Source organism: Equus asinus, chromosome 27 (genome assembly GCF_041296235.1).
Source record: "Equus asinus isolate D_3611 breed Donkey chromosome 27, EquAss-T2T_v2, whole genome shotgun sequence".
Taxonomy (NCBI): Eukaryota; Metazoa; Chordata; class Mammalia; order Perissodactyla; family Equidae; genus Equus; species Equus asinus.
In genome coordinates, this window is record NC_091816.1 from 23,089,919 (window position 1) to 23,117,782 (window position 27,864).

The 27,864-nt window shown below is 39.3% G+C and overlaps 1 protein-coding gene across 3 annotated transcripts; it reads right to left on the bottom strand.

Annotated features, from left to right (window-relative positions):
* Positions 1 to 4,259: 4,259 nt before the first annotated feature.
* KLKB1 (kallikrein B1) lies at positions 4,260 to 27,195 on the bottom strand. Of its 3 annotated transcripts, XM_014855767.3 has the most exons (15): positions 27,099 to 27,195; positions 26,440 to 26,498; positions 21,706 to 21,868; positions 19,990 to 20,096; positions 17,257 to 17,416; positions 16,711 to 16,820; positions 13,419 to 13,578; positions 12,529 to 12,638; positions 12,209 to 12,371; positions 11,997 to 12,109; positions 11,664 to 11,832; positions 8,259 to 8,434; positions 7,037 to 7,132; positions 5,236 to 5,375; positions 4,260 to 4,734 (listed from the first exon to the last, which is right to left on the bottom strand). In XM_014855767.3, exons 2-15 carry the CDS (start codon positions 26,495 to 26,497, stop codon positions 4,546 to 4,548), a joined length of 1,914 nt encoding a protein of 637 aa, XP_014711253.2. In that variant the 5' UTR covers position 26,498; positions 27,099 to 27,195; the 3' UTR covers positions 4,260 to 4,545. The 3 variants fall into 3 exon arrangements, with proteins under 3 accessions (XP_014711253.2, XP_070356096.1, XP_070356097.1); XM_070499995.1 differs by lacking the exon at positions 26,440 to 26,498 and having other exon boundaries at positions 27,099 to 27,176; XM_070499996.1 differs by lacking the exons at positions 19,990 to 20,096; positions 21,706 to 21,868 and having other exon boundaries at positions 27,099 to 27,167.
* Positions 27,196 to 27,864: the final 669 nt, after the last annotated feature.

Genomic DNA, 27,864 nt, shown 5'->3' on the forward strand with positions numbered 1-27,864 from the left:
TGACCTTGAAGGGCTAAAAGTTCTAGGGAACGCATGATGATGGGTGTCCTCCGTTACCAGATCTATTCATTGGTTTACTAGTCCTGTAACTTGAGCAGAAACTAGCCTCCTACACTATAAACGGCTACCTGTGAGTCCTTGGCCAACTTGCTTTATCTCTCTGGGCATCAGGTTCCTCATTGATACCGTTAGACACTAACTAGCCCTAAGGATTTCTTCGTGGTCCCCTGGAAACCTAAAAGAAAGAAAAACTAAAAGAACACGCCGTATGTTTTAATGTGTCTAATTTAAATAAATTTTAGAGAAAGATAATTTTATGGTTCAGAGAAGGACCCTAATTTTCCATAGAAAAGAAAAAATAAGATCTTCGTTTAAAAATGGAATCATAAGTTTAAAAAATATTCTGAAGACAAAGGAGGAATAAAATTGCATTTGTCCCGCCACGAGATCTTGCTGAAGCTAGAGCTCCCAAGGGAAAGATTGTACTTGGTGGAGGGAGAATGTGCTAACATGAGTGTCATCATCCAAACCTAGAAAATGTCCCCAGTTTACTTGAGGATTTCACTATTTGGAGACAGTGGTGATAATCTTAATGTCTATCCTAATAATGTTGCCATTATCTGAATAGTTTCTGAAGGTGTGGAATACTCAGTCTCTGGTGGCCAGATGCCTATGGAGAAAGATGATGGAAGATTAGGAACGCTGGACAGCCCTTTCAAATCTCACACAGAAAGGGAAATATGGGGAAAAAGAGAGACCTTACTGAAGGAGGCAGTGCATAAAAGTAAATTTGAGGCTTAGCCCGCTATAAACTAATTGAAGAATTTTTGAGAAGAGAGAAGCCAGCTTTTTGTTCCACAGAACAGAAAAGCAAGGGGGCTTTGAACTTAGAAAAGGTCTTTATGCAAAGTGCTAAGGAACTATTGTGACATTCTATCTGGAAGGCAGCTATTCAAATATTTTTATTTAATCTATTGCCAGTATCATAACCTATTTGGCATAAAGAGTCTTTAGTTGCTTTCTTGAGTTTTCCCATTAAAATCAAGCACATTCCAGTACACACAAAGCACATATTTATGATGAACTCCTTTTTATGAAGCTCAAAGGTAGAAGGGCAAATTTATGCCAAGACAGGGTTTCATGGAAAACTGATATGTGAAATTATATAAGGTCTTTACATCCCTGTATTGTTTCTCCATGAAACCCCATCTCTATCCTAAAGCCCCAATAAAAAGACTATAATGACAACTCTTTAACCCTATTGACAGAAACAGAAAGACTCCAACGAGAGAAATACTTTCTTGGGAAACCAAATAATATTTTCCCAAGTTTGGTTTAGCTAGCTAATGAAATCTCTAAAGCCTTTGAAATAATATGAGGATTCCAAAACATTGTTGTCTATTCAAATACAAGTAGAATAAGAGTCTTAACGGCATAGAAACTCTTTGAGATTAAACAGACCTTCCTTTCAAACTGATGGCATTCTAAAAACGCTTTTCAACTAATGCCATCACAGTTTAGAATTCTGATGTCAACTACTTCTGTCTTAAAGGTAAAGTTTTTTTTTTCCCCAGTGAAATAAAATGCTTTTGAAACCTAATAAAAATGGAAAATTACTAGCCAAAAATCTCAGGAAGAATCCAGAATTTAGTCTACAGAGACCCAAGTGCAAGCCAGTAATTAGGAGCATTGGTGACCCAAAATCTTTCTGGGACAGGGAAAACCACATAGGCGTACTGGTGGTGGAGACCCCTTTCTCAGTCACAGCCACAGTCCACTGTCTCTTGGAAACTTCTCTCTCATCAAGGCTTGCTTTGAAAACGTGCACAGCCTCCCACGTCCTACAACCCCTTTCTTGCTGTTCCTGAAATATCTCCCTTTTCACAGTAAGGTGTTAATGCTGGCTTTAGATGAGAGTCTTTCGACCCTGGCATTATTTAGGCCAGATAATTCTTTGTTGTGGGGGCTGTCCTGTGCACTGTAGGATGTTTAACATCCCTGCTGTCTCCCCAGTAGATGGACGGCAGCACTCCTTCACCAAGGTACAACAACCCAAAATGTCTCTAGATGTTGCAAATGTCCCCTGGATGGGGATCAAGGGTAAAATTGTCTCCAGTTGAGAACCAGTGCCTTAGATGTCATCTTTTCTCCTTCTCATAATATGAGGCAACATGATATAGGCTATAATCTGGGCTATGAGTGCTAAGTTTAGTCCAGGCTCTATCCTTGCCAGTGACCTCAAGCTAATCTTTTACCTCTTTGAACCTCCATTGCCTCCACTTAAGAATAAAGATGTAGTCAGTATCAGGCATTTACTGAATGCCCATTTATAAGCCATATGAATAAAAGAGAGTCTCCTTTGTGGGCTGGCCCCGTGGCCAAGTTGTTAAGTTTGTGCGTTCTGCTTTGGCGGCCTGGAGTTCACCTGTTCAGATCCTGGGCGCAGACCTACACACTGCTCATCAAGCCATGCTGTGGCAGCATCCCACATAGAAGAACTAGGATGACTTTCAACTGGGATGCACAACTATGTACTGGGGCTTTGGCAGTGGGGTGAGGGGAGGAAGAATATTGGCAACAGATGTTAGCTTAGGGCCAATCTTCCTCACCAAAAAATAAAGAGAGAGCGAGAGAAAGAGAGTCTCCACAGTTTAGTGAGCAGAAAGAGATAAATAATAATTAAAGTAAAACGTTTAATTGATATTAGGGGTTTCCCACACCTTGGCAATAAATGAGACAGATGTTGGAGCCCTTGGCTAACTCGAATCAGATGTGTAGACGTGCTGTGCATGCCACAGGAACATGAGCTGTGGTCATAGGGAAGAGCAGTGCCAGCTTCCAAGCTTGGTACTGCCACCAGCCTGTCTTGGATGCCACTACGGGAGACCCCTGCCTCTTCCTCGTGACGGTGAAGTCATTCCAGCTCTTTCCTTATTAGCCTCTTACATGGTCCTCAGTCCTACGAGGCTCTCCCTGTGTGAAGGGCCCCTCAGTTCATCCCTCTACCCGAAGACATGGAGAGTAATAAAGAGACCATTCCAGTACCACTAGCTCCAGTTGGCGACTTTAAAATGACCATTCCATACCCCAGGGGAATTCCACATTTCAAAACTCTCTTCTCGGTTTTGCCCAAACCAGGTCATTTCCCGATCAACGAAAGCCCGAGGGTTACCCTGCAAACACTCCAAAGTCCTGTTCAAACACCCTTTCAAATTATCAACACTAAAAGCTGGAGATAAAAGATTTTCACTGCAAAACACTTTTTTCCTTTTAAATATAAAACAACACCCACACAGAACAAAGACCAATATCTTTATTGCATGCAAAAGTAAAAGTTGAAATTGTGTTTACTTTTAATCATTTCATGGAATCCAGCCAGATTTTACAAAATCTGGAGAATTTACTTCTGGAATAAACTCTTAACTCTTCAGTTTCCTATTGTGTGGTCTGTGAATAACCCAGGCCTCATGGTCTTCCTTCAGCTCACTCCATCTTTAGCCCCTTCTGCCACTCAGTGTGTCTTTGAATAAGGAAGGAAAAACTCAATCTCTTTTAGAAACTTTTCTGTTTTTCTACTTAATTTACACAATATTTTGTAAATGGTCACTTCTGTGTAAATGTTAAGTCAGCTTGACCGAACCAAATCCAACCACCGGGTATCAGTTGTGAAAATCACCATCAAGTTTGGAATTTGTGTGGTATAAGGATTTATATCATTCATTTCAGGGCTTCGTCCTACTGCCATGAATTTACAAGACTGAATTTTAGGAACTACTTTACACCTACCAACGCTCCTTGAATTACTACTGCAGAGCCCACCATGCACTGAAGCCCCTTGTCCCCCCAAGAAGGCTGTGGGATGAGCCGCAATCAGACGACCTCAGCCCCAGAGGCCTCCTCTGCATGGCCAGCCTGGAGCCCTGCAGCTCCGCCAGGGCAACCGAGGTGGGAGGCCAAAATGAAAAGTCACACTGCTATTCCTCCAGGTTCAGGTAAGCCGTCTCTTTCTTGGAAATGTGAATGTTACATAGGTGTCTTCCCTTCCACTTGGCAGAACAAAACCCAAGCGTATTGGCTCTTCCCCCCAAGTGAGGCAGGCAGTAGGAAGTTTTAATGAGCATGCAAGTAAGGCACAGAGAAGAAATTATTCTCTCTGAGATATACCAAGTTCCAGAGGAAGAAGTAAGATTAGAATGATCCCATGCACAGGATCTGGAGTCACTTATCTTCCATCCTGTTTTACAATCAGAAGAAAACACTTTTTAATCACACTCTTTATTTCACAACAAACAATTGTGAAGATGTGCAGTTGCTATCTCCCATGATTAGCATCGTTACCGAAGGCTGACAGCATGCCTTTGCAAGACGTTGCCCTCAGCAGCTTTGGATGCACGATCTCACTCTATCCTTATGACAAGGATGCGAGGGACATACCACTCTCCACGTTTTTACAGATGAGGATCCCAAGGTTCAGTATTTGAATTGAACCCAGTTTGCAAAACTTAGGCTACCAACTGAGCTCTTCCCCACGTCTATACAGCTTCTTCATGCTCGTGACTTCAAAGACTGTCCATCCTGGCTCTGTGTTTTCTCTAAAATCCAGTCCCTGTATTCAGCAACTTTAGTGTAGACCCCTGGTTGTTCTCTGCGGGCACAGCCTTCACCCCAACTCGTGACGCCCACCAGGTGCCATATGCCGTTGTGTTTACAGACTAAAGGACCACCTGAATCCCCCTGTGTCAGAGCGGGTGGAAAAACAAAATGATAGAAAGTTACAACAGATATGCCTTTAAAATTCTATAGTCACGCTACACACGCCATGCACACCACACACATACAATTTCTTATAGTTCTTCAGGTGTCTTGTGTTTAATTAGCTGTTGGATATGGTGAAACCGATTTAATTCAATAGCGTACGGTTGTATTTTCTGTTTATTCCAACAAAAAAATTTTGACATCATCATCCCCATGTCAAATAAATCTAATGCTCTTATATTTTAGTACAATTATTGTATGTACAATTGTCCCCCCTTAAATGTAGCATACCCCTGCACAGATTGTGACATATGTATCTAATATATATTCAATTTGTTAAAGGTTACTTGTAAAATTATCAGATCATTTGGCTTAAATTTTTTTTAAAACTATAATGAAATATACAATGGAAAATACGTTTTGAAATTAATTTTCTCAAGTAGCTAATTGTGTAGGTTTTTTCATAATTGAGTGCGTTACCTTACAGGCATCCTTTCCTCCTTCTTTATAGCCAGCACAGATCATCTGCTTGGTTATTTCATGATCTCTATACCTTTTTTGACATTCTTCATTTGTTACCAAAGGAATATTTGCCTTTTGCAGGGTATTTTGAATTTCACCTATGAGGTAACCAATATATAACTTCAGAAATAGGAAATACAATAAATATGGAAATAAGATTAAAGTCTTAAAGTAAATCAGAATGATGAACTTTTCAATAAGGTCAATTATTTGGATAAAAATAATAACAGTGAGAAGATAGAGATATACACACAAACACAGAGAAAGAGAGAGAGAGCCCTGTGTTGGCCCCTGGTGTGCTGTTAGGACAGCCCCAGCACCCCAGGCTAACCCAAGGTTTTACTTCCATACTCTCTGCCATCCTCTCATCTCAATAGAAGTCTCTGAAAATCCCTCTTACTACCTGCAATCCAAAAGCCGGGAAGTTCTTACCTTTCAGTTTTTGTTTAATATATTTAAAATGATAATTTAAAAAAATACGAGTTTTTGAGGGAAAAACCCCCAAACCTCTGGCAACAGAGGAGTATTTTGTCCTTTGAGTGCATGCAAGTGGGTTTTTTCCATAAAGAACAATTTATTTACAAATAGTTTAACTTCCACCAGTGTCCAGGTTCCCCTTGGATAGAGGTTAGGAGCTTTTTTTTATTTAGTTAAGGTTACTTTTAGTTTCTTCCTGCCTCAAGGTGCTAGGCCAAAATTCAAAAATTTTGAATTAGTTGAATAAAGGACTGAAACAGGCAAGATGGAGAGAGCTTGCAAGCTATCTCCTTTTGCAAAGAATTATGCAAATATGATTTCCTATAGTGTCAATAAAGAACGTAATTTTGGAAAGAATAGTCTATTTCCTGAAAATCTCAAGGGCACCTGAAATAGCTCAAGTATACATAAACAGGGGCTCTTCACAGAAAGAATTCACATGGTCTATAAACTTGGATAGGAGAAAAATGCATTTTTATTTTCACCAACCTCCAACTCAAGTCCAAGACTTCCTTTAATTGTGAATGTAGGCAAACACAGGACTATTAGCCATACCTATGACTCTGCCATCAATATAAGTCACAGATATTTTCCAATCACCCTACAGTTGTGGCAGGTCACTGAAAATATCATTTGTGCTCATCACAAGTTCAAATTTATGGTACTTATTAGAACAACTTGCTACTTAATATATTAATAAAGAGCACATGGATTACTATATCATATCTTTTTAAAAGTGTTTTGATAACTGTACTGCAATTTCATTGGTTTCATTTATAATTCTATGTGTTTCATTTAAACATTTAAAAGCATCTTTAGAGAAGTGCTTCACAGGCTTTATCAGACTGCAGGAAGGATGCATGAAAAAAAAAAAGATTAAAAGCCTGCCATAAAGAGAAATGGTGTACTGGCTTGTATTCCTGGTCATTAATACCAGGCAAGAACAATGGCATTGAGGGATGGGAACACTATTAATACTGAGGACACGAGGGGCTTGAGTGGGCCTGTTAGCCCTAGATGAGACCAATCCTTTATGTGAAGTCAAACGAATGACCTTTATTATAAAGTAAGATGCTTAAAAATTTACCTTACAAATTTTTCAAAGCCCAAGCAAAAATACATCTTCTCAAGAATCACTGAATAAAATATTTGAAAATGAATAGATTGGAAAGATCGGGAGTTTGGATATAATTTTAGACAGAGGCAAATTCAACTGATCCTCTCCACGTACTTTAACATATAAGACTTGCTTTAGGAATAATATTTAAAATGTCGTCTCTACCTTTTTCCTTTGTGTAGCCCCATCCAGTTACCCAACAGTTGGTATAAATTGTATTTGCATCATCTTTGAAAGGTAGGCAGATTGGTTTTTGGGATTCTGAAAGGTAATTTTTACATTAGAGTTTAGTTAGATAAAGGTGTGGATCTTGACTTTAAAAATCCATACTTTCCTTTTCCCATATTCTCTTTCTATAGAATAGCACCAAGAGGAATAACCCTTTTGCATTCTGCTCAACTTCTGAGGTCAATGATTCAACGAAATTCTTCACCATCAGAGTCATTTTCACTTGACATTTTTGGCGTTAAATTTTCTGGATTAAATTTTAATTTAATAGTAATAGCAGAGTATCTACACTGTTCCAGGCACTATTTTAAATGCTTTAACCTATTGACTTACTTAATTATTATAAGAAACCAATGAGCTGATTACTATACCCATTTTACAGATGAGAAAATTAAAGGTGCAAAGAGGTAAAAACTTTCTCGAGGTCACAGAATTGTTAATGGACACAGCAGGCATTCAGCAACTGTGCAGCATTGTCCTTCCAAAGGCACCACCTCCAACCACAGTTTGCTGTCTTCCCAGATCCTCCTTCTGATCAACGTCTTCTCTACTCAAGTCAGACTTGGAAATTTATTTCTGGCCCCACTTGACCTCATGCATTCCTAACACAGTCTTGCATCACTTAATGACGGGGATACGTTCTGATAAATGCATCGTTAGGCAATTTCGTCTTTGTACGAGCATCATAGAGTGTATGGACACAAACCTAGATGGTAGAACCTCCTACACATCTAGGCTGTATGGTACTAATCTTATGGGACCAGCGTGATATATGCAGTCCATCGTTGACCGAAATGTCATTATGTGGCGCATGACTGTATGCCAATGCCCAAAACAATGGTAATTCTGCTACTCTTGTCAAAAGAAGCCATGCTTTCCCGATGGCAAAGACATTTCCCATGTCTATTATTTCAATAATGTATATGCACTTGTATTCCTACCCAGAGGAACTAATTAACATTTCTTGGCCCTTAAGTAGAAGAGATTTTATGTCGAGTCACGGGTTTTATCTTCCCCGGCAATCCTCGCCTTTAGCCCAACCCCACCAACCAGAAAATAAAGACAATCTGCCCAGATTCTGCCCTCTCATTCAAGTTGATGTGAAAGCTTAAATGAATGCAATTCAGCTGTACAGCTTCTCCTTAAATATGCTACGTACCAGTATAATTCAGAGGAAACTTAAGTTTTATTAAGGCAATATCATGACCATTTTCTGAGATTTTATAATTTGGGTGAATAATAATCTCTTTTATTTGTGAGAAAGGCGTTTCTTTTGTTATCTCTGACAGATGTAAAATGCCACCATAAATGCGCCAAACAGCCGAGAAGCGGAGCCTAGGAGGGAAAAATAAATATCTATTTGAAACCAGAAAGGGTGGCCTTTGATATTGGTCCTTTTTCCTTTCACTTTACCTTTCACAAAAGAACTGGGAAGAAAATACTACATGTGACATATTTTTGCTTACCTAATTTCTCCTGGCAATTTGTCATCACCAGCAGCAGCAGCACTGAATCTCTGAAGATTTAGTTAAAAACATTGAAAAGGTACATTTATGTAATTATTTGATGTTTACTGTAAGTAAAAATACAAGAATGTTACTGTCCCATTCTGAGAGAAACTGCGGGCAGGAAAGACTCTAGTAGTTTATCACGGGAAAATCTTGCTCATTTCACCAAACCTGAAAGCAATTACTTCCATGAAATTCAGAACTGTTGAGAAGTTAGAGTGATTTTACACAAGTCTCTCTAATGGGGCAAATTAGAGGGACTTCAGTGTTATTTAAAATACGTCTATATTTTGGGAAGTATGAAAATTTAAATTAACTCCTTAACATATGAATATACACAAAGTAAATACAAAATTATAAGCTAAAATAAAGCCTCATTTTGTGTAAAGATCCAGAAATTTTTATCATCATTAAGTGAATGATGAGCAAGACAGACTTGCTCAGAAAAAACTCTAGTGGAAATAATGGAAATATCAGGTACAAAGTGGCTTTCTTTCAATTAGATCACAGTATTTCCAAGTATATTGTCTCTTGTAAACTCATAACACGGAGCCTTCAAGAATTAAAATTCTTGGGGCCAGCCCTGTGGCCGAGTGGTTAACTTTGCGTGCTCAGGGTTTGGTGGCCCAGAGTTTCTCCAGTTCGGATCCTGGGCGCAGACCGAGCACTGCTCATCAAGCCATGCTGAGGCGGCGTCCCACATAGCACAACCAGAGGCACTCACAACTAGAATATACAACTATGTACTGGGGGGCTTTGGGGAGAAGAAGAAGGGGGAGGAGGAGGAGGAGGAGATGGAGAAGCAGAAGAAGCAGAAGGAGAAGAAGAAGAAAAAAAGAAGACTGGCAACAGATGTTAGCTCAGGTACTAATCTTTAAAAAAAAAAAAAGAATGAAAATTCTTAACACAAATTGGTGCAGCCACTATGGAAAACAGCATGGAGGTTCTTCAAAAAATTAAAAATATAACTACCATATGATACAACAATCCCACTCTGGGTGTATATCTGAAAGAAACAAAATCACTATCTCAAAGAGATGTCCGCACTTCCATGTTCACAGCAGCATTTTTTATAATAGCCAACACGTGGAAACTTAGGTTGTGTCAAGTGACAGATGACTGGAATAAAGAAGTTGTGGTATATGTGCGCAATGGAATATTATTAAACCATAAAAAAAGAAGGAAATCCTGCCATTTCTGACAACATGGATGGACCTCGAGGGTATTACACTAAGTGAAATAAGTCAGAAAAAAGCAAATACTGTATGATCTCATTTATGTGTGGACTCTAAAAAACCAAACTCAGAGAAACAGAACAGATTGGGGGTCATCCCCCAGGGTGGAGGTGATGGGGTGAGAAATGGATGAAGGTGGTCAAAGGGTACACACTTCTAGTTGTAAGACGAGTAAGTTCTGGCGATTTAATGTACAGCCTGGTGACTACAGTTAATACTGTGTTGTATATTTGAAAGTTGCTAAGAGAGTACATCTTAAAAGTTCTTACCACACTCACACAAAAAAATTGCAAATATGTGAGGTGATGGATATATTAACTAACCTTACTGTGGCAATCATTTCAGAATGTATACATATATCACATCATTACATTGTACACTTTAAACCTATACAATGTTGTATGTCAATTACATCTCAATGATGCTGGGGGAAAAAAAAGAAGAAAATTCTTGGTTCCAAATTGGGGTGCATTTAGTAAAAAGGGGATCTACTATTTCCCTTCACAGAGTCTTTCCTTCCAGATCAACAGCCTTCTCTTTAACAATGTCATCTGCAGCACAGCCTCTAACTGGAGCCCAGGCTGCCATGTGGCAACCAGGGAGGAGCCCTGCCCTGTCCAACTGTGCCACTGACTCTGTTATATTTCGAAAGCAGCATCCTCAGTCCTGGAACACAGTAGCCCAGGCTCTGCCCTTTCAGACAGGGGAGGAGGGGAATTTTAGGGAAAAAAGAATATTTTTTGGAAGTGATCAAGAGTCTTTTATGTTAGGGCTCTTAGTATCTCTTTTCCCTATTGACATGCTTTCTGCATTTTTACATTTCTTATTTAATCATAGCTTATATTTTTTGAGTAATTTTTTTTTCCCAAGGAAGATTAGCCCTGAGCTAACATCTGCTGCCAATCCTCCTCTTTTTTCTGAGGAAGCCTGGCCCTGAGCTAACATCTGTGCCCATCTTCCTCTGCCTTATATGTAGGACGCCTGCCACAGCATGGCGTGCCAAGCAGTGCCATGTCCGCACCTGGGATCCGAACCAGTGAACCCTGGGCTGCAGAAGGGGAATATGCGTGCTTAGCCTCTGCGCCACTGGGTGGGCCCTTTTTTGAGTAATTTTTATGTTCCAGATATAGTGCTAAGCATTTTAAGCATGTCACTTAATCCTTCCAATAACCTTACAAATTAGATACTATGATTATTCACATTTTCCAGATAGGGAGATAAGGCTAAAAGAGATTTACAAATCGCCCAAGGCCATTCATTCCTTTAATAAGTGGGAGAGCTGTGCCTCAAACCCCTTTCTGCCTAACTACAAATTCTAAGTTTTCTAAAACCCTGCCATATGTACTATTTGCCTGATAAAGTAGAAATATTATATCAGATTATATTTATTGAAATATACATGGTAATTAACTATCACATTTCTGTTTTACTATTAATATTATCAGTGCATGTGTGAATCAAAAAGCTGCAGGTAAAATTTCTATGGGCCTGAAAGAGAAGTCTTTAAAGAATACTTTTGAGGAGTGCTGGATGGAGGTGGCAACAATTGGGAACAATTTTTTAGTTATTCTTTAAAGCAAGAGTGATATCCCCACAGAGCATCAGTCCTGTCAACACAGCACACTCTGCTCTGACGGATCAGATCATTCAGTGCTCAGACCCTAGTTCAACATTCAGAATACCATCCCTGCTTTAAAATATCTTTTATTAAAAAAAAAACTTTCTATCAATAAACTGACTTGATGATTGAGAAATTGACTATAGATTCTTCAAAACAACAAGGTAAGATAAGACTCTGCCTAAGACATGTCCAAAACTTACCCATCAAAGCAATGGGCAGCAGTTAGGACCCACTGGTGTCCAATGATTGACCCTCCACACAGGTGGTTCTGAGTTGTCAGCATTGTTTGCAGGCTCACCTGCCAGGGCCACTCCCCCCAAGTAGAGTTGGTTCCTCCAACCACACGTAGGTTTGTTTTTGTTCCACAGACTAGAAAGAGAGTGTTGAAGGGAACGGTTGGAATTAGAGGTGAATCAGAGGCCTCTTCAGCCGAGAAAAACAAAATCCATAATTCCACTATCTGAGACAAAGCAAGCTATCAGAACAACACAGACATCTTTCTACAGTTTTATAGGAAAGTAAAGTGTACTCACCAGAGTTGTCCTCATTTTTACACAACCTCAAGGAGTAACCAGAGCTCGCTTGTCTCCCGTGTGTAATTCTAGTTGGGGAGCCATCCAAGGACAGTCGTGAGGAACACTTACACCTAGACAAAATAACCAGTGTAAAGATGAAACCTTCACAGAGGAGCAAAGTTCATGAAATTGTCTTGCTAACTGTCTTGGAAAAATAAATGTGCACTAACTTCTCTCCTCTACAGTCTTCCGGGAGTAAAGAATACGTAAAAAACTGACAGCGAACCATCTTTGTACAAGTCTCCTGGCAGGCATTCGCTCCTTTAACGAAGGTCACGTTCAATTCTTCCCCTTGGAAATCAACTCCTGAGTAAATTTTGGAATGGCAAGGCTCTGTGCCAATTATAAACATAAAAAAATATAAAATGAAAACAGCAATACACCACGTTTACATCAGCTTCTGGTACATTGAGGATTATTTCATCACTATGGCTCGTTAGAAGACCATAAAATTTATATTTTAGGTAATATTACTATCAAATCACATTACCAGGCAAAGTTCGTTTGCAGGTTAAAAGACTGTATCCAGATATGGTGTTTTCCCGAGGGGTAGGGGAACTCGGTGTCCCACTTTGGGAAGTCTTAAGGAAACAAACATTTCTATTAAAAAAAGGGGAGAGAGAGAAAGAAAACTGCATTAAAGGCAAATATGAAAATACCACACAAAAAAAGTATCCCGAAAATTTTATTCTCCTGAGAAGTACATCAGACTAAGAAGTAAATCCCAGACTACAGGACTCTCATAAATTACAGAGATTAAATGTAAATCAAGCCACATCTCCCTCTGAAGAAAATTGATAGGCACAGATAACCTGAAAAGAGGAGAATGGTCAAGTTCCCCGTTGTAAGTGAAAAAAGAAAAAAGAGCAAAGAACAAATTCTGGGGATTTATGCGGCTGATGCTATTTTGTAACCATATACCCTTCTCTTAGCTCCAGCTTGTTTATAAAGGAAAGGGTGAGTTATCTGAGGGTGAGGAGGTCCAATCAGAGCCTTGATCAGGAAAAACAGGGCTCCAGTTTCTGAGACAGAGGAATTAGAACCAACGAGCTTAAAGGATGTGCTGCCAGAGAGCGGTTCATACTTCAAGCTAACACAAAACACTAAGATCAGTAAGAAAGGCATCAGATCCTTCCTTTTCTATGGCTGTTGTTTCATGAGTTCGGTGGTAGGTTTAAGTAAGAGAAGGTAGGTAGAAAAATCTGCTAATCTCTTAACTAATCTGTACCTGGCAGAAAAGTACCCACTTAATCTGTGGGTTCAAGTGTTTTGACAGGAATGCACTAAACTTTTAAAAAACTCAAACGATAAAATTAAAGTCTGGACGATAAAATTAAAGTCTTGACAGGACAGCAGCACACTTTACACATTTGTACTGACCTTTGTGATTCTATATTCCACGCGTTTGTATAGAACGTGAAGAAGAGGCAGTTGGGATTATAGGTGCAAATGGTTTGACACACAAAAGCATCCGGAGTGGCAACTCTGGCCACATCCACGTCTGAGAATGCGAGATGCTGGAACATGTCCATGTGGCAACCTGTGAACTCACAGAGCGAAGTTGTTCCTCAGTAAATGACATGATGTGAAATGTGCCTGTAATTTGTCATCATAACTAATAATAATAAGAAATTATGACTATTTTTCATAACACTCAACATCCTAGGTGAAAAAACTGTCTGTTAAAATATCCCCAAACTTGTTGTTGGCCATTTAGAAGAGGGAAAAATTGATCTAACTTTGATAAAAGACAGGTTTATATGTCAGAGAAATAAAATAGGTCAATCTATGCCCCTACCTCCCCTTGCCAATGAGTGCAAAATGTTTAGGTTCTCCAGCATGTGTTCATATTCTGTTTACATTACCTTGACCCTGAATGCCAGGTCTGAGGAACACGAAGTTTTGTGTTAACTTTTTTCTGAATATTATGAAAAAGATTTTAATGAAAAGAATTTTAAAAAGTATCAGGTAGCTGACAAAAATGCCATGTGCCCACTGAAATTAGAATAGGAGAAAATCCACGTTCATCCTCCTTATATAATCATGTTTCATAATTCCATTTTTATTTGTGTTTATATTGTTTCCTGAGGTTACTCAATTTGATAACACATGAATTCTATTAAAATTATGGAAGCTTAAGGAATAGCGATAGCAATTATGGGAAGGACAAAAAGAATCCTAACTTAAATGAGCGTCGCTGGACCAAGAGAGAGGACCCACTATAACATAATATTTCATATGGGCAGTCTAGGAAATTAGGACACAAATAATTAAACCTTTTTTAAAAAACATAGACTCTTGAAACTGGAAGAGAACTTATGGGTCATCCATGCCAACCTACAACTACATCCTCTCAAGGACATCCCTGACAAGTTGCTCAACTTCTACTTAGACATTTACAGTGATAAAGAGCTTGCTACCTCATGACAAGGCCTAATTCTTTTCTGGACCATTCTAGGCATTAGGAATTTTTTTCTTATTTTCTTCATAGTAGCCTCTACCTAGATCTGCCTTATGGAACCACACAGATTAGTCAAATCCCTTTCCCAACGACAGCCCTTCAAAAACCAAAAAGGAAGAGAGTCCTCCTGACTCTTTTTCAGGTTAAACGTCTTTAACTTGCCCCTTTAACCATTTTTTATTTTACGTTAAGTCTACGTATCTTTCCATCCTGGTTACCATCTTTTGCAATAAATGTTCCAACTCTCCATTGCTCCATTCAAAATGTGGAATGCAACGTTTCAGCCACAGTGTGACCTGTCCAGATGACAAAAGGACAGGAGCCACCTTGTTCTGAGACCATTTTCTTTTTTAAAGCTAGTTTGTTTGTTTTGTTTATGAAAAGCACGACAGGATGTTTGTAGGAATGGCAGAAGCCCCGAAAATCCTTTCCTCCGTAAAAGAAATGAGAGCACTGGCAAAATTGCCAAATTCAACATTTTCAGAACTCTAGAAATTAACCAGAGGTTAATTACAGTCCAGGAAATGTTAATTCAAGAAAAACAACTGAATCTCAGTAAGAATAGTGAGTTTCGTGGCATTTTACCTTGCCCTATTCCCATCCCCCTCTCCCAGCTCCAGGAAAGCATGGAAAACAGCCCCGCAATCATGGTGACAACCAGCAGTCTTTGAGGAGCAGCCACTAGAGGGGGCAGAATGGGGTTGAGCTACACCAAAGCCCCATCCCCAGTTAGTGGTCATTATTTGATCTGTCTGGAAGTTCTCAGGAAAATCCCACTCACAAGGACTGAGTTTACCTGACATGACTCAGAACTTTCTCAATGTTAACGGCCTTTTCCTTGGAAGTGTTTGTCAAAAAAAAAAAAATTGTGGCAATTGTGTAACATGGCAGCTGCCTAAGGCAGCAATAACAGTGGGGGAAAGAGCAAACCAATAAAAATCTTACATGGAAAGCCAAGAGAAAGAGATTTCCATGGTGGGGGCAGGGGGAAGGTGTGAATCTCTGAATTCCTGGGAATCTAGAAGGTCATGTGCATGTATGGGTTGTGTATGCGACCAGGGCTGCGTACGTGCCCATGAAAGATCTGAGAAAGCCCTAAGCTCTCACTGCTGGCTGACACCAAGCTCTGTGAGTTCTGTGTCAGCAGAAAGTAAAGGTCAAGGCGAAGTTGTAAGATGCCTACCGAAACACTGAAAGCATGCCCTAACACTCACAAAAAAACCCCTTGTCAAAGGCTGGGAGAGTTATTGGTTCCAGGCATTGAAGGAGATTTCTGTCCAGTCATTGGCTAACTACTAAGAAAACCACACAGAGACATCAGTGGCCACATACAACATAGCCTAAATGCGTTACAGAACGAGCTCAGGAAAGCCACCAAACAAACAGCAACAGTGACAAAAAGCAGTAACAAGAGCAAAGTCTGGGGAAGGAGGGCATCTGATTTCCAGAATTGCCACGTGCTATTATTTCAGAGGTCTAATTTTCTTTTTGCTTAAAATTATAAGCCATGCAAAGAAACAACAAAGTATGACTCATACACAGAAAAAAGGCAGTCAGTATAAACCACTGCTGAGGAAGCACTAACGTTGGATTTGCTAGCCAAAAAAGACTTGAAGTCAGCTATTCTAAATATGTTCAAAGAACTAAAGGAAACCATGTCTACAGAACTGAAGAGAAGTACGGAAATGATGTCTTGCCAAATGGAGAACGTGAAGAAAGAGAGAGAAAATATATTTAAAAAACAAGTATGAATATGAAAAATTAAATAATCAGTAAATTTGAACCAATAAATCTGGTACACACCATGGGGAGTGTGCTGGGAGAGAGAGGGAACAAATAGGAAAAGAGATGCACTGCTGCCACTCTCCAGTCATCCACAGAGGGGTCCTAGCCCAGCTTCTAGAAGCCACCTGCAAGGACCTTTTCTCCATCTCCAAAGCCAGCAGTGTAACATCTTCAAATCTCGCTCGCTCTCTGACTAACGCTTCTGTCTTCCTTTTTCTTTTAAGGACGCTTGTGGCTACACTGAGACCATTCACATAATCCAGAATAATCTCCCATCTCGAAATCCTTAAGAATCACATCTACAAAGCCCCTTTTGCTGTGTAAGGTAAGGTGTTCACAGGTTCCAGAAATTATGATGTGGAGATCATTGGAGATTCTTATTCTGCCTACTACCCTCACATAGTGAAATAGGAGCCATGTAATTACCAATTTGTGAGAGTGCACAGGGCTTCAGTGAGAATCCAGATGCCACATTAGCCAGCACCTTTATACTGGTGGGTGTTCCTCCTGGACTGTGTTTTAATAGACAGTTGTTCCTGAATGTGAAGAAAAGAGGTTACTTTGCTTCCTAAACTGCAAGGTGCATGCAGCTGTCCATTTCCCATTGAAATGATCCATGGTCAGTGGAAAATAAACAAAGCAATCAGAACAATAACTTTCACAATGAGTGGTTAGGAGTTTGTATTATTAACCAAATAGACATCTTTCCCCTCTGCAGAGGGATGGTTAGGGCAAGAATGAGGTGGGAGACATTATTCTACTAAGCCCTCAATTCACAAGCATAGCCTGCCTGTGGTCCAAATGGAAATTATTCTCTTCAAGAAAAATGACACCAAAATTGAGTAAGTAAGGAGAGATGTTAGGTTTAAATGCCCTGATTGGTTTTCAGTACGACAAAAAGGAAAAGAGATCATGAAGAACACAATTAAATCCTAAAAGTACCATCAGAAAGAACACATAAATTTTACTCACCGGTGCTCCGCACTGGCGAATGTTTGCGTGGCGTATGTGAAAAATTGGCAGTGAATGCTATCAGTGCACCTTTTTTGGCATTCTTCAACACTATTAACCTTAGATACATTAAAATTGACTCCTCTCATATCAATTCCTTTATAAATGTCTTGGTGGCAAGCTGTACAAATAAAACAGTAGGACAAATTCAGTCAGTTTCCCTTCCAGAAGTACATCATCAATTTGAGCAGGACAGTTTTGAAGGACAATATTTTGATTGGGGCAACTTCCCTGTTTATTAGGGGATATAGAAGTTTTATTACATTACTAAATTATCAAACTCTGCTTGAAATAAATACATTCCAATATGTTTCAGGGCACTAGCATGGAAAAGGGATTATTTTGTTTCCAAAACTGCAAGGCGCCTGGGGCCCGCCCAGTGTCATAGTGGTTAGGTTTGCACACAGTTTTGCCAGCCAAGGTTCATGGGTTTGGATCCCTGGTATGGACCTACGCACTGCTCATCAAGCCATGCTGCGGCGGCATCCCACATACAAGAAATGGAAGATTGGCACAGATGTTAGCTCAGTGACAATCTTCTTCAAGCAAAAAAGAGGAAGATTGGCAACAGATGTAGCTCAGGGACAGTATTCCTCACCAAAAGAAAAAAAACTCTGCAAGGTGTGTGCAGCAGTACAGGTAATATTTCACACTGAAATTATCAATGAGCCATGGAAGATAAGGCATTAATGAGGACCCTGATGGTGAGCGCTAGGGATTTGCATTATTAAACAAGCTGACGCCCTTTCAACCTCTTGTCTTGACTGAAGGAGCTTCTCATCTCCTTGCTTATTTCTCAGCTGTCAACTACACCTGTCTGATTGCGAATTGCATCTGTAAGACTAGTCATTGACAACTGTGTGTCAAATCATTACCATAAAATGTAGAGTTTTTGTGGAGGAAGCCATTTCCACTCTTGCTTTAAATTTTTATTAAATTCCACTTAAGCACCATTTTAATTGAAATTTATCTTATATTAAAAAAATATAGATAATTCTTCTAACAGACAGTGAACCAAATTTATGAGTTAGGCTCTTTTTCTTAAAGACTCCAGTTTGTTAGTTAGTCCCTTGGCTAAGGAAACCAGCAGTATAAACCATAATCTATTGTATGTAATTTTCCACTCCTAAGAGGTATAGTTGAAGGAGTTGTAAAACTAAATTTAATGATGAGGATGACAGAAAATATACCAACTAGTAGGAAAACAATATATTGAGATGGGCAGGGCAGTGGATTATTCACTGTGGTTCATGCTCACAGGAGTTTGCAGATCATAGAAATGGAATCTCTTTCCCATTCTGCAACACGTGAGAAAAAGAAACAGACTGAAAATCAGGCTGGGATACTTACAAACTAAAACTTTTCTTTCTGGTTAGTTAAAAGCTATAAACCTACCTCTAAATGTTTTAAACCAAAATTTGTCCTGAGTCAAGAGACTTTACGTGCCTCGGAGCAATATTTCACTTTAATGTAAGATATTTGGGGAAAGTTGGAAGAGAACATTAAAGCAAGCTCTGTGAGTAGACCAAGTTTTGGGGGGAAAAATAACTAGGCATATTGAGAAAGGCACAATATTATTTTTTCTTTAAATTTTACTATGATGCCACAATTGAAAACAATGCTTAATTGAGTAATTTACACTAAATTGTATTAAGATATAAATTTGATCTTATAAAATAGGAAATATACTCCTTCCCTAGTAAACTACATGTCAGCTAAGCCAGGCCCCCATGTTTATAACCAAGGACCAGTTGCTATACAAACTGCAGGCACAAAGTGTGTGTGTATTGTGGGGTGGTGTTAATGGGAAAGGAAAGGATGAAAAATTTTAAAAACACCTGAAATTTGAACCTACAAAATTAACTGTATATAGTAAAGGTAAAATAGCCAAGATGTACAGTCACAACACAGTTATTTGAAGGTTCCGACAACCCATCAGTTGAGAGAATCTTTTCAGTACTTTTTGCTTTCCTATCAGTCATGTTAGAGAAATAGTTCATTCGCCTTAAATTTATTAGGATAAGGTTGGAAATTGTTTCCCAAGACATTAATACCAATAAGCATCAGAATTAAGTTTCCTGACCTCCTAGTCCTCACATTTTTTCTAAGTATTATTGTTAGTAAGATTTACAGAGCCCAGTCCTTCGATATGGCGGGTTAACAGGGTTTCTGAACCTCGGACTACTGACATTTGGGACTAGGAAATCTTTGTCGTGGGGACTTCCCTGTGCCTTGTGGAACGTTTAGCAGCGTCTCTGACCTCTATCCACTCGATGCCAGTAGCATCCCCCCAAGTTGTGACAATCAAAAATGTCTCCAGACAACGCCAAATGCCCCCTAGTGGAAGGACAAAACCACCCCTGTTTGAGAACCACTGAGAAAGAACCACTCGTGTACAAATTACCTTCATGTGAAACAGAGAGAGAGAGCTCTGTGTGCTCTTTAAGATTCGTGTCTGGAATCAAGGGGACACTACTGTTTAGATGTGTATTCCCCTGCTGAAAATCTTACCTGTAGTGCTAACCTCATAAATCAAAGGCTCGTTAAGCATGTGTTGACTGAATGTTGCCCCATCTCTGCTATCTTTCTGAACACTCCCTTCCAAAAGTCCACCGCAGTACAGACTTTGAGCAGAAGCTTTTCTAAGGTGGACCCATCATTCATTCAAATTTAGCTAAGAAATCCACACCTTACCGCTTATTTGATGACCACATTGCTTTAAGGAATGTCCAGAAATTGCACTTCTCCGTGACACTCTCGGCAGCGTTCCTGTAACACTGTCTTTCAAAAAGCAACCAAACCTGCATTCGAAAGTAGCTTCACTTAGGAAGTCAAATAATAAACACACATGGAGAAAATGTATAGTGTTTTTTATATACTAATGACTGTAGGCAGGAATAAGGAAAATAGTACAGCTTCCCTGACACTTGCTGGAAAGAACGTTCTTAGAGTCTATTCCATAAATATCTAACAGTCTTTGTGATACCTAACTTCAGCACTGTTTTCCTTTACATTCACATTTTTAAGTACAGGAGGTCAACCACATTAAAGAGTTAGTGATTTCTCTTGTGTTCCTAAACTTTTGGGGAAACTACGTTCCTACCTGGTGATTGTTTTTATAAATACTTTCATTTACTTGAGAAATTAAATCAGTCATGAGAGTTGGATCTATATATGATGTCCATCTCTTTCACTAACTCTTTCTAGTCCACACCTAATGGAAGACTTCTTTCTGTCTTTCATGTCAACTTTAATCGCAATTTCATTATTCACAAGGATCCTAGAACCTGACTCAACTCTTTATTTTAAAAGTTGGTGCCCCTCTTGGGGCTGGCCCCGTGGCCGAGTGGTTAAGTTCGTGCACTCCGCAGCAGGCGGCCCAGTGTTTTGTTAGTTCGAATCCTGGGCGCGGACATGGCACTGCTCATCAGACCACGCTGAGGCAGCATCCCACATGCCACAACTAGAAGAACCCACAACGAAGAATACACAACTATGTACCGGGGGTCTTTGGGGAGAAAAAGGAAAAAATAAAATCTTAAAAAAAAAAAAAAAAGTTGGTGCCTCTCACATACAGTCTGGGTTTTCTGTACAAGTTTATCATGTAATCGTCTAACTCCTAGTTTTTAAATTCAAATAGAGTGAGGATAAGACTAAAGAATTACGGATATAGAAATGGAACAATGAAGAAACATTCATTCTGGATATTGATCAAAATTAAAGAAAATGAATCTATGGCTGTACTTAGGCAACTTTATGAGCTAATAAGATTTTTAATTGCCAACTCTTTTCCCAGTGCTCCTACTTTTCCAAATTACCAGTTACTAACATATATTCACAGACACACAAACACACACACACACACCATGCAAATCATAGGTGCTCCAATTGGCTCCCTCTGGGCACCATTCACACCTGCCTTCTTCCAAGGTCATAAGCTCTGGATCTTACTCGATTACATTCTCAACAAAATGCTTGCCTTCTGCTATACTTTCTTAGGACTGTGCTGTCCACAAATGTGATCATGAGTCAGACAGCAAGTATGTTTCCTTGTTCAGGTGAAATATTCACCCGTTTTTAGACTCTTTCTTGAGACAATCTCTTAACCCAATGATTCTCAAGTGTTTTCCTTGAGGCCTTGGATAGAAAATAACTAGCTTCTACTACTTTAAGTGAATGCAGCAATTGTTTAAAATGCAGATTTCCAGGCCCAAGAGTCATTGGTTCAGCAGGTCTTGGCTTCAGCCTAAGAATCTGCTTATGTTAAGAACCACTCCAGGCGATTCCAATGAAGCTGGTCCTTAAACCCCATTTGCAAAACAAGCCTGTGATATGCTACACTTTTTTGCACACGACTAATTCCAGTTTGAAAAAGATTAATTGCTCCAATAACAAAATGTCAACTTTTACCTTTTGTCTACGTCATTGGCTGAATTTTCAGGAAGAAAACTAAACAGCAAACACCTAGGATGGAACGTGCACATCATCTGACAGTGTTGGGCGCTTGGGGTGTACATGGCGGTTACATCCCCACCTCTGAAGAAGGTATTTTTATACAGTTGAGTCAGGCATCCTGTGATGTCATTGTTGAAAAAAAACACATTAATTTGGAATGAATGTAAATAATAATTGTAATAGAAATATATGTGTTCTGAACCTTTTTGTTTCCTCCAAGGAATATCCAAAGATCTTTATCACATGACTTTAATTGTAGAGGCAGAATGACACATATTAAGGTGACTATTTGAAGAATATATGATATTAAAGTCATCTTATGGGTACTTCTATATAAAAAACCTTGGTTGGGCCAGCCCCAGTGGCCTAGTGGTTAAGTTCAGTGCCTTCCACTTGGGCAGCCTGGGTTCTGTTCCTGGGTTGGGACCTACACCACTCGTCTCTTGCAGCCTTGCTGTGGTGGCGGTTCACATATGAAAAAAGAGGAACATTGGCAGTGGATGTTGGCTCAGGGCAAATCTTCCTCAGCAAAACACAAACAAGAAAGACTTGGTTGATTTTTATTAAATCACACAATAATTTGTACATAAATTATTCCCCCCCAAATGCAATCCTAGCTTGGTTTCTCCTTGTCACCTAACATGCAATGAAAATATCATGCCTTAAAAATAATGATGTATGGGGACTGGCCTGGTGGCACAGAGGTTAAGTTCACACATCTCTCTTCAGCAGCCCAGGGTCCACTGGTTCAGAGCCTGGGTGTGGACATGGCACCACTTGGCACACTATGCTGTGGTAGGCATCTCACATTTAAAGTAGAGGAAAATGGGCATGGATGTTAGCTCAGGGCCAGTCTTCCTCAGCAAAAAGAGGAGGATTGGCAGCAGATGTTAGCTCAGGGTTGATCTTCCTCAAAAAGAAAATAATAATAATGATGTATGATCTCTTTTTCATAATGAACACCCCCACTGGATTCTCACAACAGCTCTGTAAGGGAAGCTAGAGACAGTCTTTATCATAAGCATCTGACTTTTTTTTATTTTAGGAAACAAGTTAAGTAACTGAGTCCCAGGGCAATACAGACTTGCCCAAGACCCACATGGCTAATGAATGTCCTGGAACATAAACCCAGCTCTTCTGACTCCCCTTCTTGTTCCCTTTTCTAGCGTGCAACGTTAAATGTTGTTCCTCATCTCAGTTTAATTCAAGCAAACTAACAGTTATTGGCATGTATTACTTTAGGAATGAGTGCAGAGAAGAAAGTATTTGCTCAATTTCTACAAGCTCATCTTTTAGACAGCTTAAGCAAATGCACGCATGTGCCATATTGAAGATACATTTTCAATTATGTATTTGCTGTTTGGAATTGTTCACAGCTCTAAAGTACCCTGCATCCCACACATTATTAGAGTATTACATGTTACCTTTACTCTTATACTGAATTTGAGTTTACCTTGAAAGATCCACTCCAAAGTGTGCTTAATAAGCTTTTCCAACTCAGGTAACATATTCGCTTTAGTCGGCCATCTGTCCATTAACCACAGGATATTCCAGTGACAACCTTGTCCATCCCCTAGGGCAGCAGCCACCCTTCAATTTTAATAACATCTATTTCTGTATTGCCTTTAAGGAGATGGGCTGCGTAGCCGCATGTATTTCATTAAGCACTGAAGATTAAAATTTCCTCTGCACCATCCCACCCCCTGAGGATTCTGGCTCTTAGCCCTATTATGAGGACTCAGTCCAGCAAGTTCAGCTCTCCTCCACTCAGACGTGTGGCTAAGATGACTAGCCCTTGGGTAAGGTTTATATTTGGAAAGAGCAGAGATCTCTTCATGTGGAAGCTTCTGGGAATACAAGTTGCCAAGTGTACAGGTCTACATTTCGTAAACACACATAACACTGAGTAACTGACCCCATGATGAGGCTAGCTGCAAAATGCCCTGTGTTTTAGACATTTGGTGTTTATGGCTGATTCATAATTATCAAGCAACTATCCTTCCCATCCCAACACACAAACTAGGGCACAAACAATGGCTGGTGCTAGTCTGGGAGTTCCCATTCTGCAGGAGAAACTTTGTGAATTGCTGTGTGACTCAGCCAATGAAAGAGAGCAACTAAAAGTACACCAACTTTGGAGAAGACTGGAAAGAAAGTTCTAACAGGTGTTCTTGCTTATTCTCATAAGTTGGTGATGATGATGATGATGATGATGATAGGCTTGTTTGTATTGTATTCTAGAGTATATGGAAAACACTGTAACATAAGTTATTCCATAACATGAAATATTATGTTATATTATGTCACACCGACCCCTGCGTCCATGGACCTTGGGCAAGTTATTCAGGCTTGTTAAAAAAATCATATAATCAATAAGGAGAAGAAAATGACTCTCATTTTTTTAAATTGGCAAAGGATATGAAAAGGTAATTTCCAAAAGAAATATAAGCAACCAATAAATATACGAAAAATGATAAGAATCATAAATATAGGCAAGTTAAAATTTAAAATTATTTAAGTTACCAGTGTTGATGTACTGATTTTGGTTGAAAATGATAAAAAAAGACCTAGTTCAAAGTGACTTGAGTACAAATGACATGTATTGGTTCACAGCCAAAGAGCCTTTGTTGGATCCGACTTCAGGAATAACTGGACACAGCACTCAGCTGATCCCATCAAGACACAAACGTTTTCTTCAAACATTTGCTCTGTTCCTGGTGTTGCCTTTGCTCTTCAGTTCCACATAGTGGGAAGATAGTGCCAGAAACTCAGGTCTCAGCATTCTGTCATAGTTCAAATCCAAGTGAAAAAAAAACCGAGTCTTATTTCTGGAAGTGTAAGCAAAAGTCTTATTGCAAAGCTTTGGCTTTGATCAGGGCAATGGAGCCAGCAGGATGTGTGCCTCACCTACTGGTTCAGGTCTGACTGGGTCACAACCGCATGGACCAAAACTGGGAGGCAGCGGTTTCCCAGAAATAAATTGAGACATTGTTTCCAGAAAGGTCAATATATGCCAGGCCACAAAACAATACCTGATGGTTAGAGTTGGCCTAAGTCGGGTAAATGATCACTCTCACCCACTGGTAGAAAAAGTCAACTTGAGAATAACCTTTCTGGCAGATAATGGTCATGATGCATTTCATAAAACCTTCAAAAATATTCACATCTTTGTATCTAATATTTTTATTTCCAATATTTATTCCACAGAAATAATTGAATATGTGTGTAAGAATGTGCAAGCAAAAATACCATGAACAGAGGAGAATACTAAGCTCCAAAAAATATGATATATATTTATTTGCATGAAGAGATTGCTTTAAATAGAAAATATGTTAAAAAAGTATTTGTAATTAATAACATCTTTGTTAAATGTGTAAATGTGTGTAGAAAAATATCAGAATTACTAAATGAAAGATTTTTAACAGTGGCCATTTCTGTACTATAGGACTACAGAAAATATGTAGTTTCTCATTTTCCACTTATTTGTACCTCTAATTTTTCTAGCATGATCATGAATTTTTTTTTTTTTTTTGGCCAAAAAATAAAATTGAAATGGCTATGGTCCACAGCGTCTCTGGCTTGTACTCCTCAGTATTCAGTGGATTTGTAAATGGTAATGATTATGGCTCAGAAGAGCAATTAAGAATGAGGGGCCACATGGAAGGGAGTTGTGGATTAGGGAAAAAAAAGGCTTCTTCCTGAAGAAATTATATCTGTTTCAAATGTAACCCTTACCCAAGAAGTGTTTCTCCTAGCCATACATCTGAGAGGTAGGTAAGCAATATTAAGCCAACATGGACTCAGAACCCACTCATAATGATGACACAGAGAAAACTCCACTCTACAAAGATTAATGAAAAAAAGTGTCCAGGATCATCCTTATTCTCTGAAAATTTGATGGAAAAGATAGAGAGAGAAATAAGGTCAAAACTTGGTGTTGAAACAAGAACTGTTCAAAGAGATGGTTTACTAAATTAAATTGAAACCTGATACTTTCATTTCTGAAATGGTTCCCTGTGGCCTAAAAGAATAAAAATATGTACCCTGTACTTCTTACAATACTTGGGTTAGACCCAGACAATATAAAATGCCTAGCACTCTTTTACATATTCAGATAAAGCTGATTTTTAAAACATGTTTATAGGGGGCCAGCCCAGTGGTGCAGTGGTTGAGTTCGCACATTCCACTTCGGCTGCCCGGGGTTCACCGTTCAGATCCCAGGTGTGGACCTATGCACTGCTTGGCAAGCCATGCTGTGGCAGGCGTCCCACATATAAAGCAGAGGAAGATGCGGACGGATGTTAGCTCAGGGCCAGTGTTCCTCAGCAAAAAGAGGAGGATTGACAGCAGATGTTAGCTCAGGGCTAATCTCCCCCCCCCCCCAAAAAAAAAAAGTTTATGAAAAAAATGAGTGCTGATTGTTTCAGGATCTGCCTTGTAGATAGTCATTTCCAAACACAAGTTTCTGTTGACACATGCCGGAAGGCATTCTCCCCTCCCACGATGTGTCTTAGAGCGATACATCTGAGAAGTGGTAGTTGCCTCCCAACATTAAAAGGATGTGTAACTTATTAGGGCCTGCCTCCTTCCCAATGCTGTGTGTTCGATAGCCTTCTCCAGGGGTAGTATGTCTTGCTTAATTCTCTCCCACACACCCTTAACTTTATGTTTTGTAGATAAGCCACTCACCGCAGGAAACTGTAGCAAATAAGCAAATGAAATAAGCTGCTTGCCTGAATGAAATCATCCTAAAAGAGAAAGCAATGCATGCAAAACTCTGACGGTTATAGATCATATTTAGCACGAACTTTAATTTAAGGTGATAGAGATTTTCTTGTAAAAGTCTGACTTGAAAAATCTAAGCACACAATTAGCAATACAAAGAACAAGGGTTTCCTATACATTTTGTGCCCAGGGACTTGACACAAGCTGTAAATTGAGATCTCTAAAGTACTATCATGTTTATTGTTCATTTGCCACCTGTGCTGTTGGTAATTATGGAAACAGCATTGGTCGAGAGGAATTAAACAGTTGGGAAACCTCTAGATTTGAGCAAAAGAAAATTATTGTAAATAATGCCAGTGACATCGGTCCAGAATCCCTAAGTAAAAAAAAAGCTTTGAAAATATTCAAGCCTATTTTTCATTTTTAAATCAGTCAACATTCTCTTTGCTTTGAAAATATCTTACACTTAAATATTTCCACATATAAGAACATCAGTTTTTTCTATACTCTCTCAATATGCAAGCAATTAGAACATAAACTAATAGCTTCTTTGTAAAGTAAAAACTATAATTTTTTAAAAAATACGTTATTTGGAATCAATCAGAATAATAGAAATTGTCTACCTGAGAGCACAATTGTTTCCGTGGTTCTGGTTAAGTCTCTGGTCACTTAAAAATGGACGGTCTTCAAGCTTTCCCAATGCAGCCCCGCAGGCAGCGTTTGTTTGACTCTGATATTGACTTTGGTTTTCTGCCAACAGTTTCAACTTTTTGTCCTGTCAACATATTCTATGAACATCCCATCCCTGTATTCAGCTATTTAATATATTAACTATTTCATGTTAGGGCCACACAAGTCATGCACAGGTTTCCCTCTTTTTAAAGGTTCATAATATTCCCGGTTATTTAGGGTCATGCAGCTTAAATCTCATCTCACTGGACTTTTTCCATTATAATCACCTAGATGCACAACTGAATAAAGGGTGGGTGTGGATAGCTTGTCTTGGCAGCATCTTCTGGTGAATGGTATCTATGCCCTCCTATACCATAGGCAAAGAATCTTGTAACATTGAAATTTTAAGTATGGAAGGGAGTTGATTGATGTTTAGGTCCTCCTCCCACCCAATTCAGGAAATATGATACAGCAGGGGTTGACAAGCACAGTTCACAGACAAAATCTGGCCCAGCGCCTGTTTTTGTAAAGTTTTATCAGAATACAGCCATGCCCATTCATTCATGTATTATCTATGCTTGTTTTCACCTACAACTACAGACATTAAGTAGTTGTGAAAGAGACACTATGGCCTGCAAAGCTGAGAAGATTTACCATCCGGCCCTTTTCAGACACAGTAGGCTGAAATCTGCTATATAGCGCTCCTGGCACAGATAC

What these genes read in the sequence shown, in the direction of transcription:
- KLKB1 (XM_014855767.3), bottom strand. Translation starts at nt 26,497, where the DNA reads ATGATTTCATTCAGGCAAGCAGCTTATTTCATTTGCTTATTTGCTACA. An exon ending in ATTTGCTACAGTTTCCTGCG is followed by an intron (nt 21,869 to 26,439) that starts GTGAGTGGCTTA and finishes ATGACATCACAG; the next exon opens with GATGCCTGACTCAACTGTAT. An exon ending in TTCGCCAGTGCGGAGCACCG is followed by an intron (nt 16,821 to 17,256) that starts GTGAGTAAAATT and finishes CTTCACATTCAG; the next exon opens with GAACAACTGTCTATTAAAAC.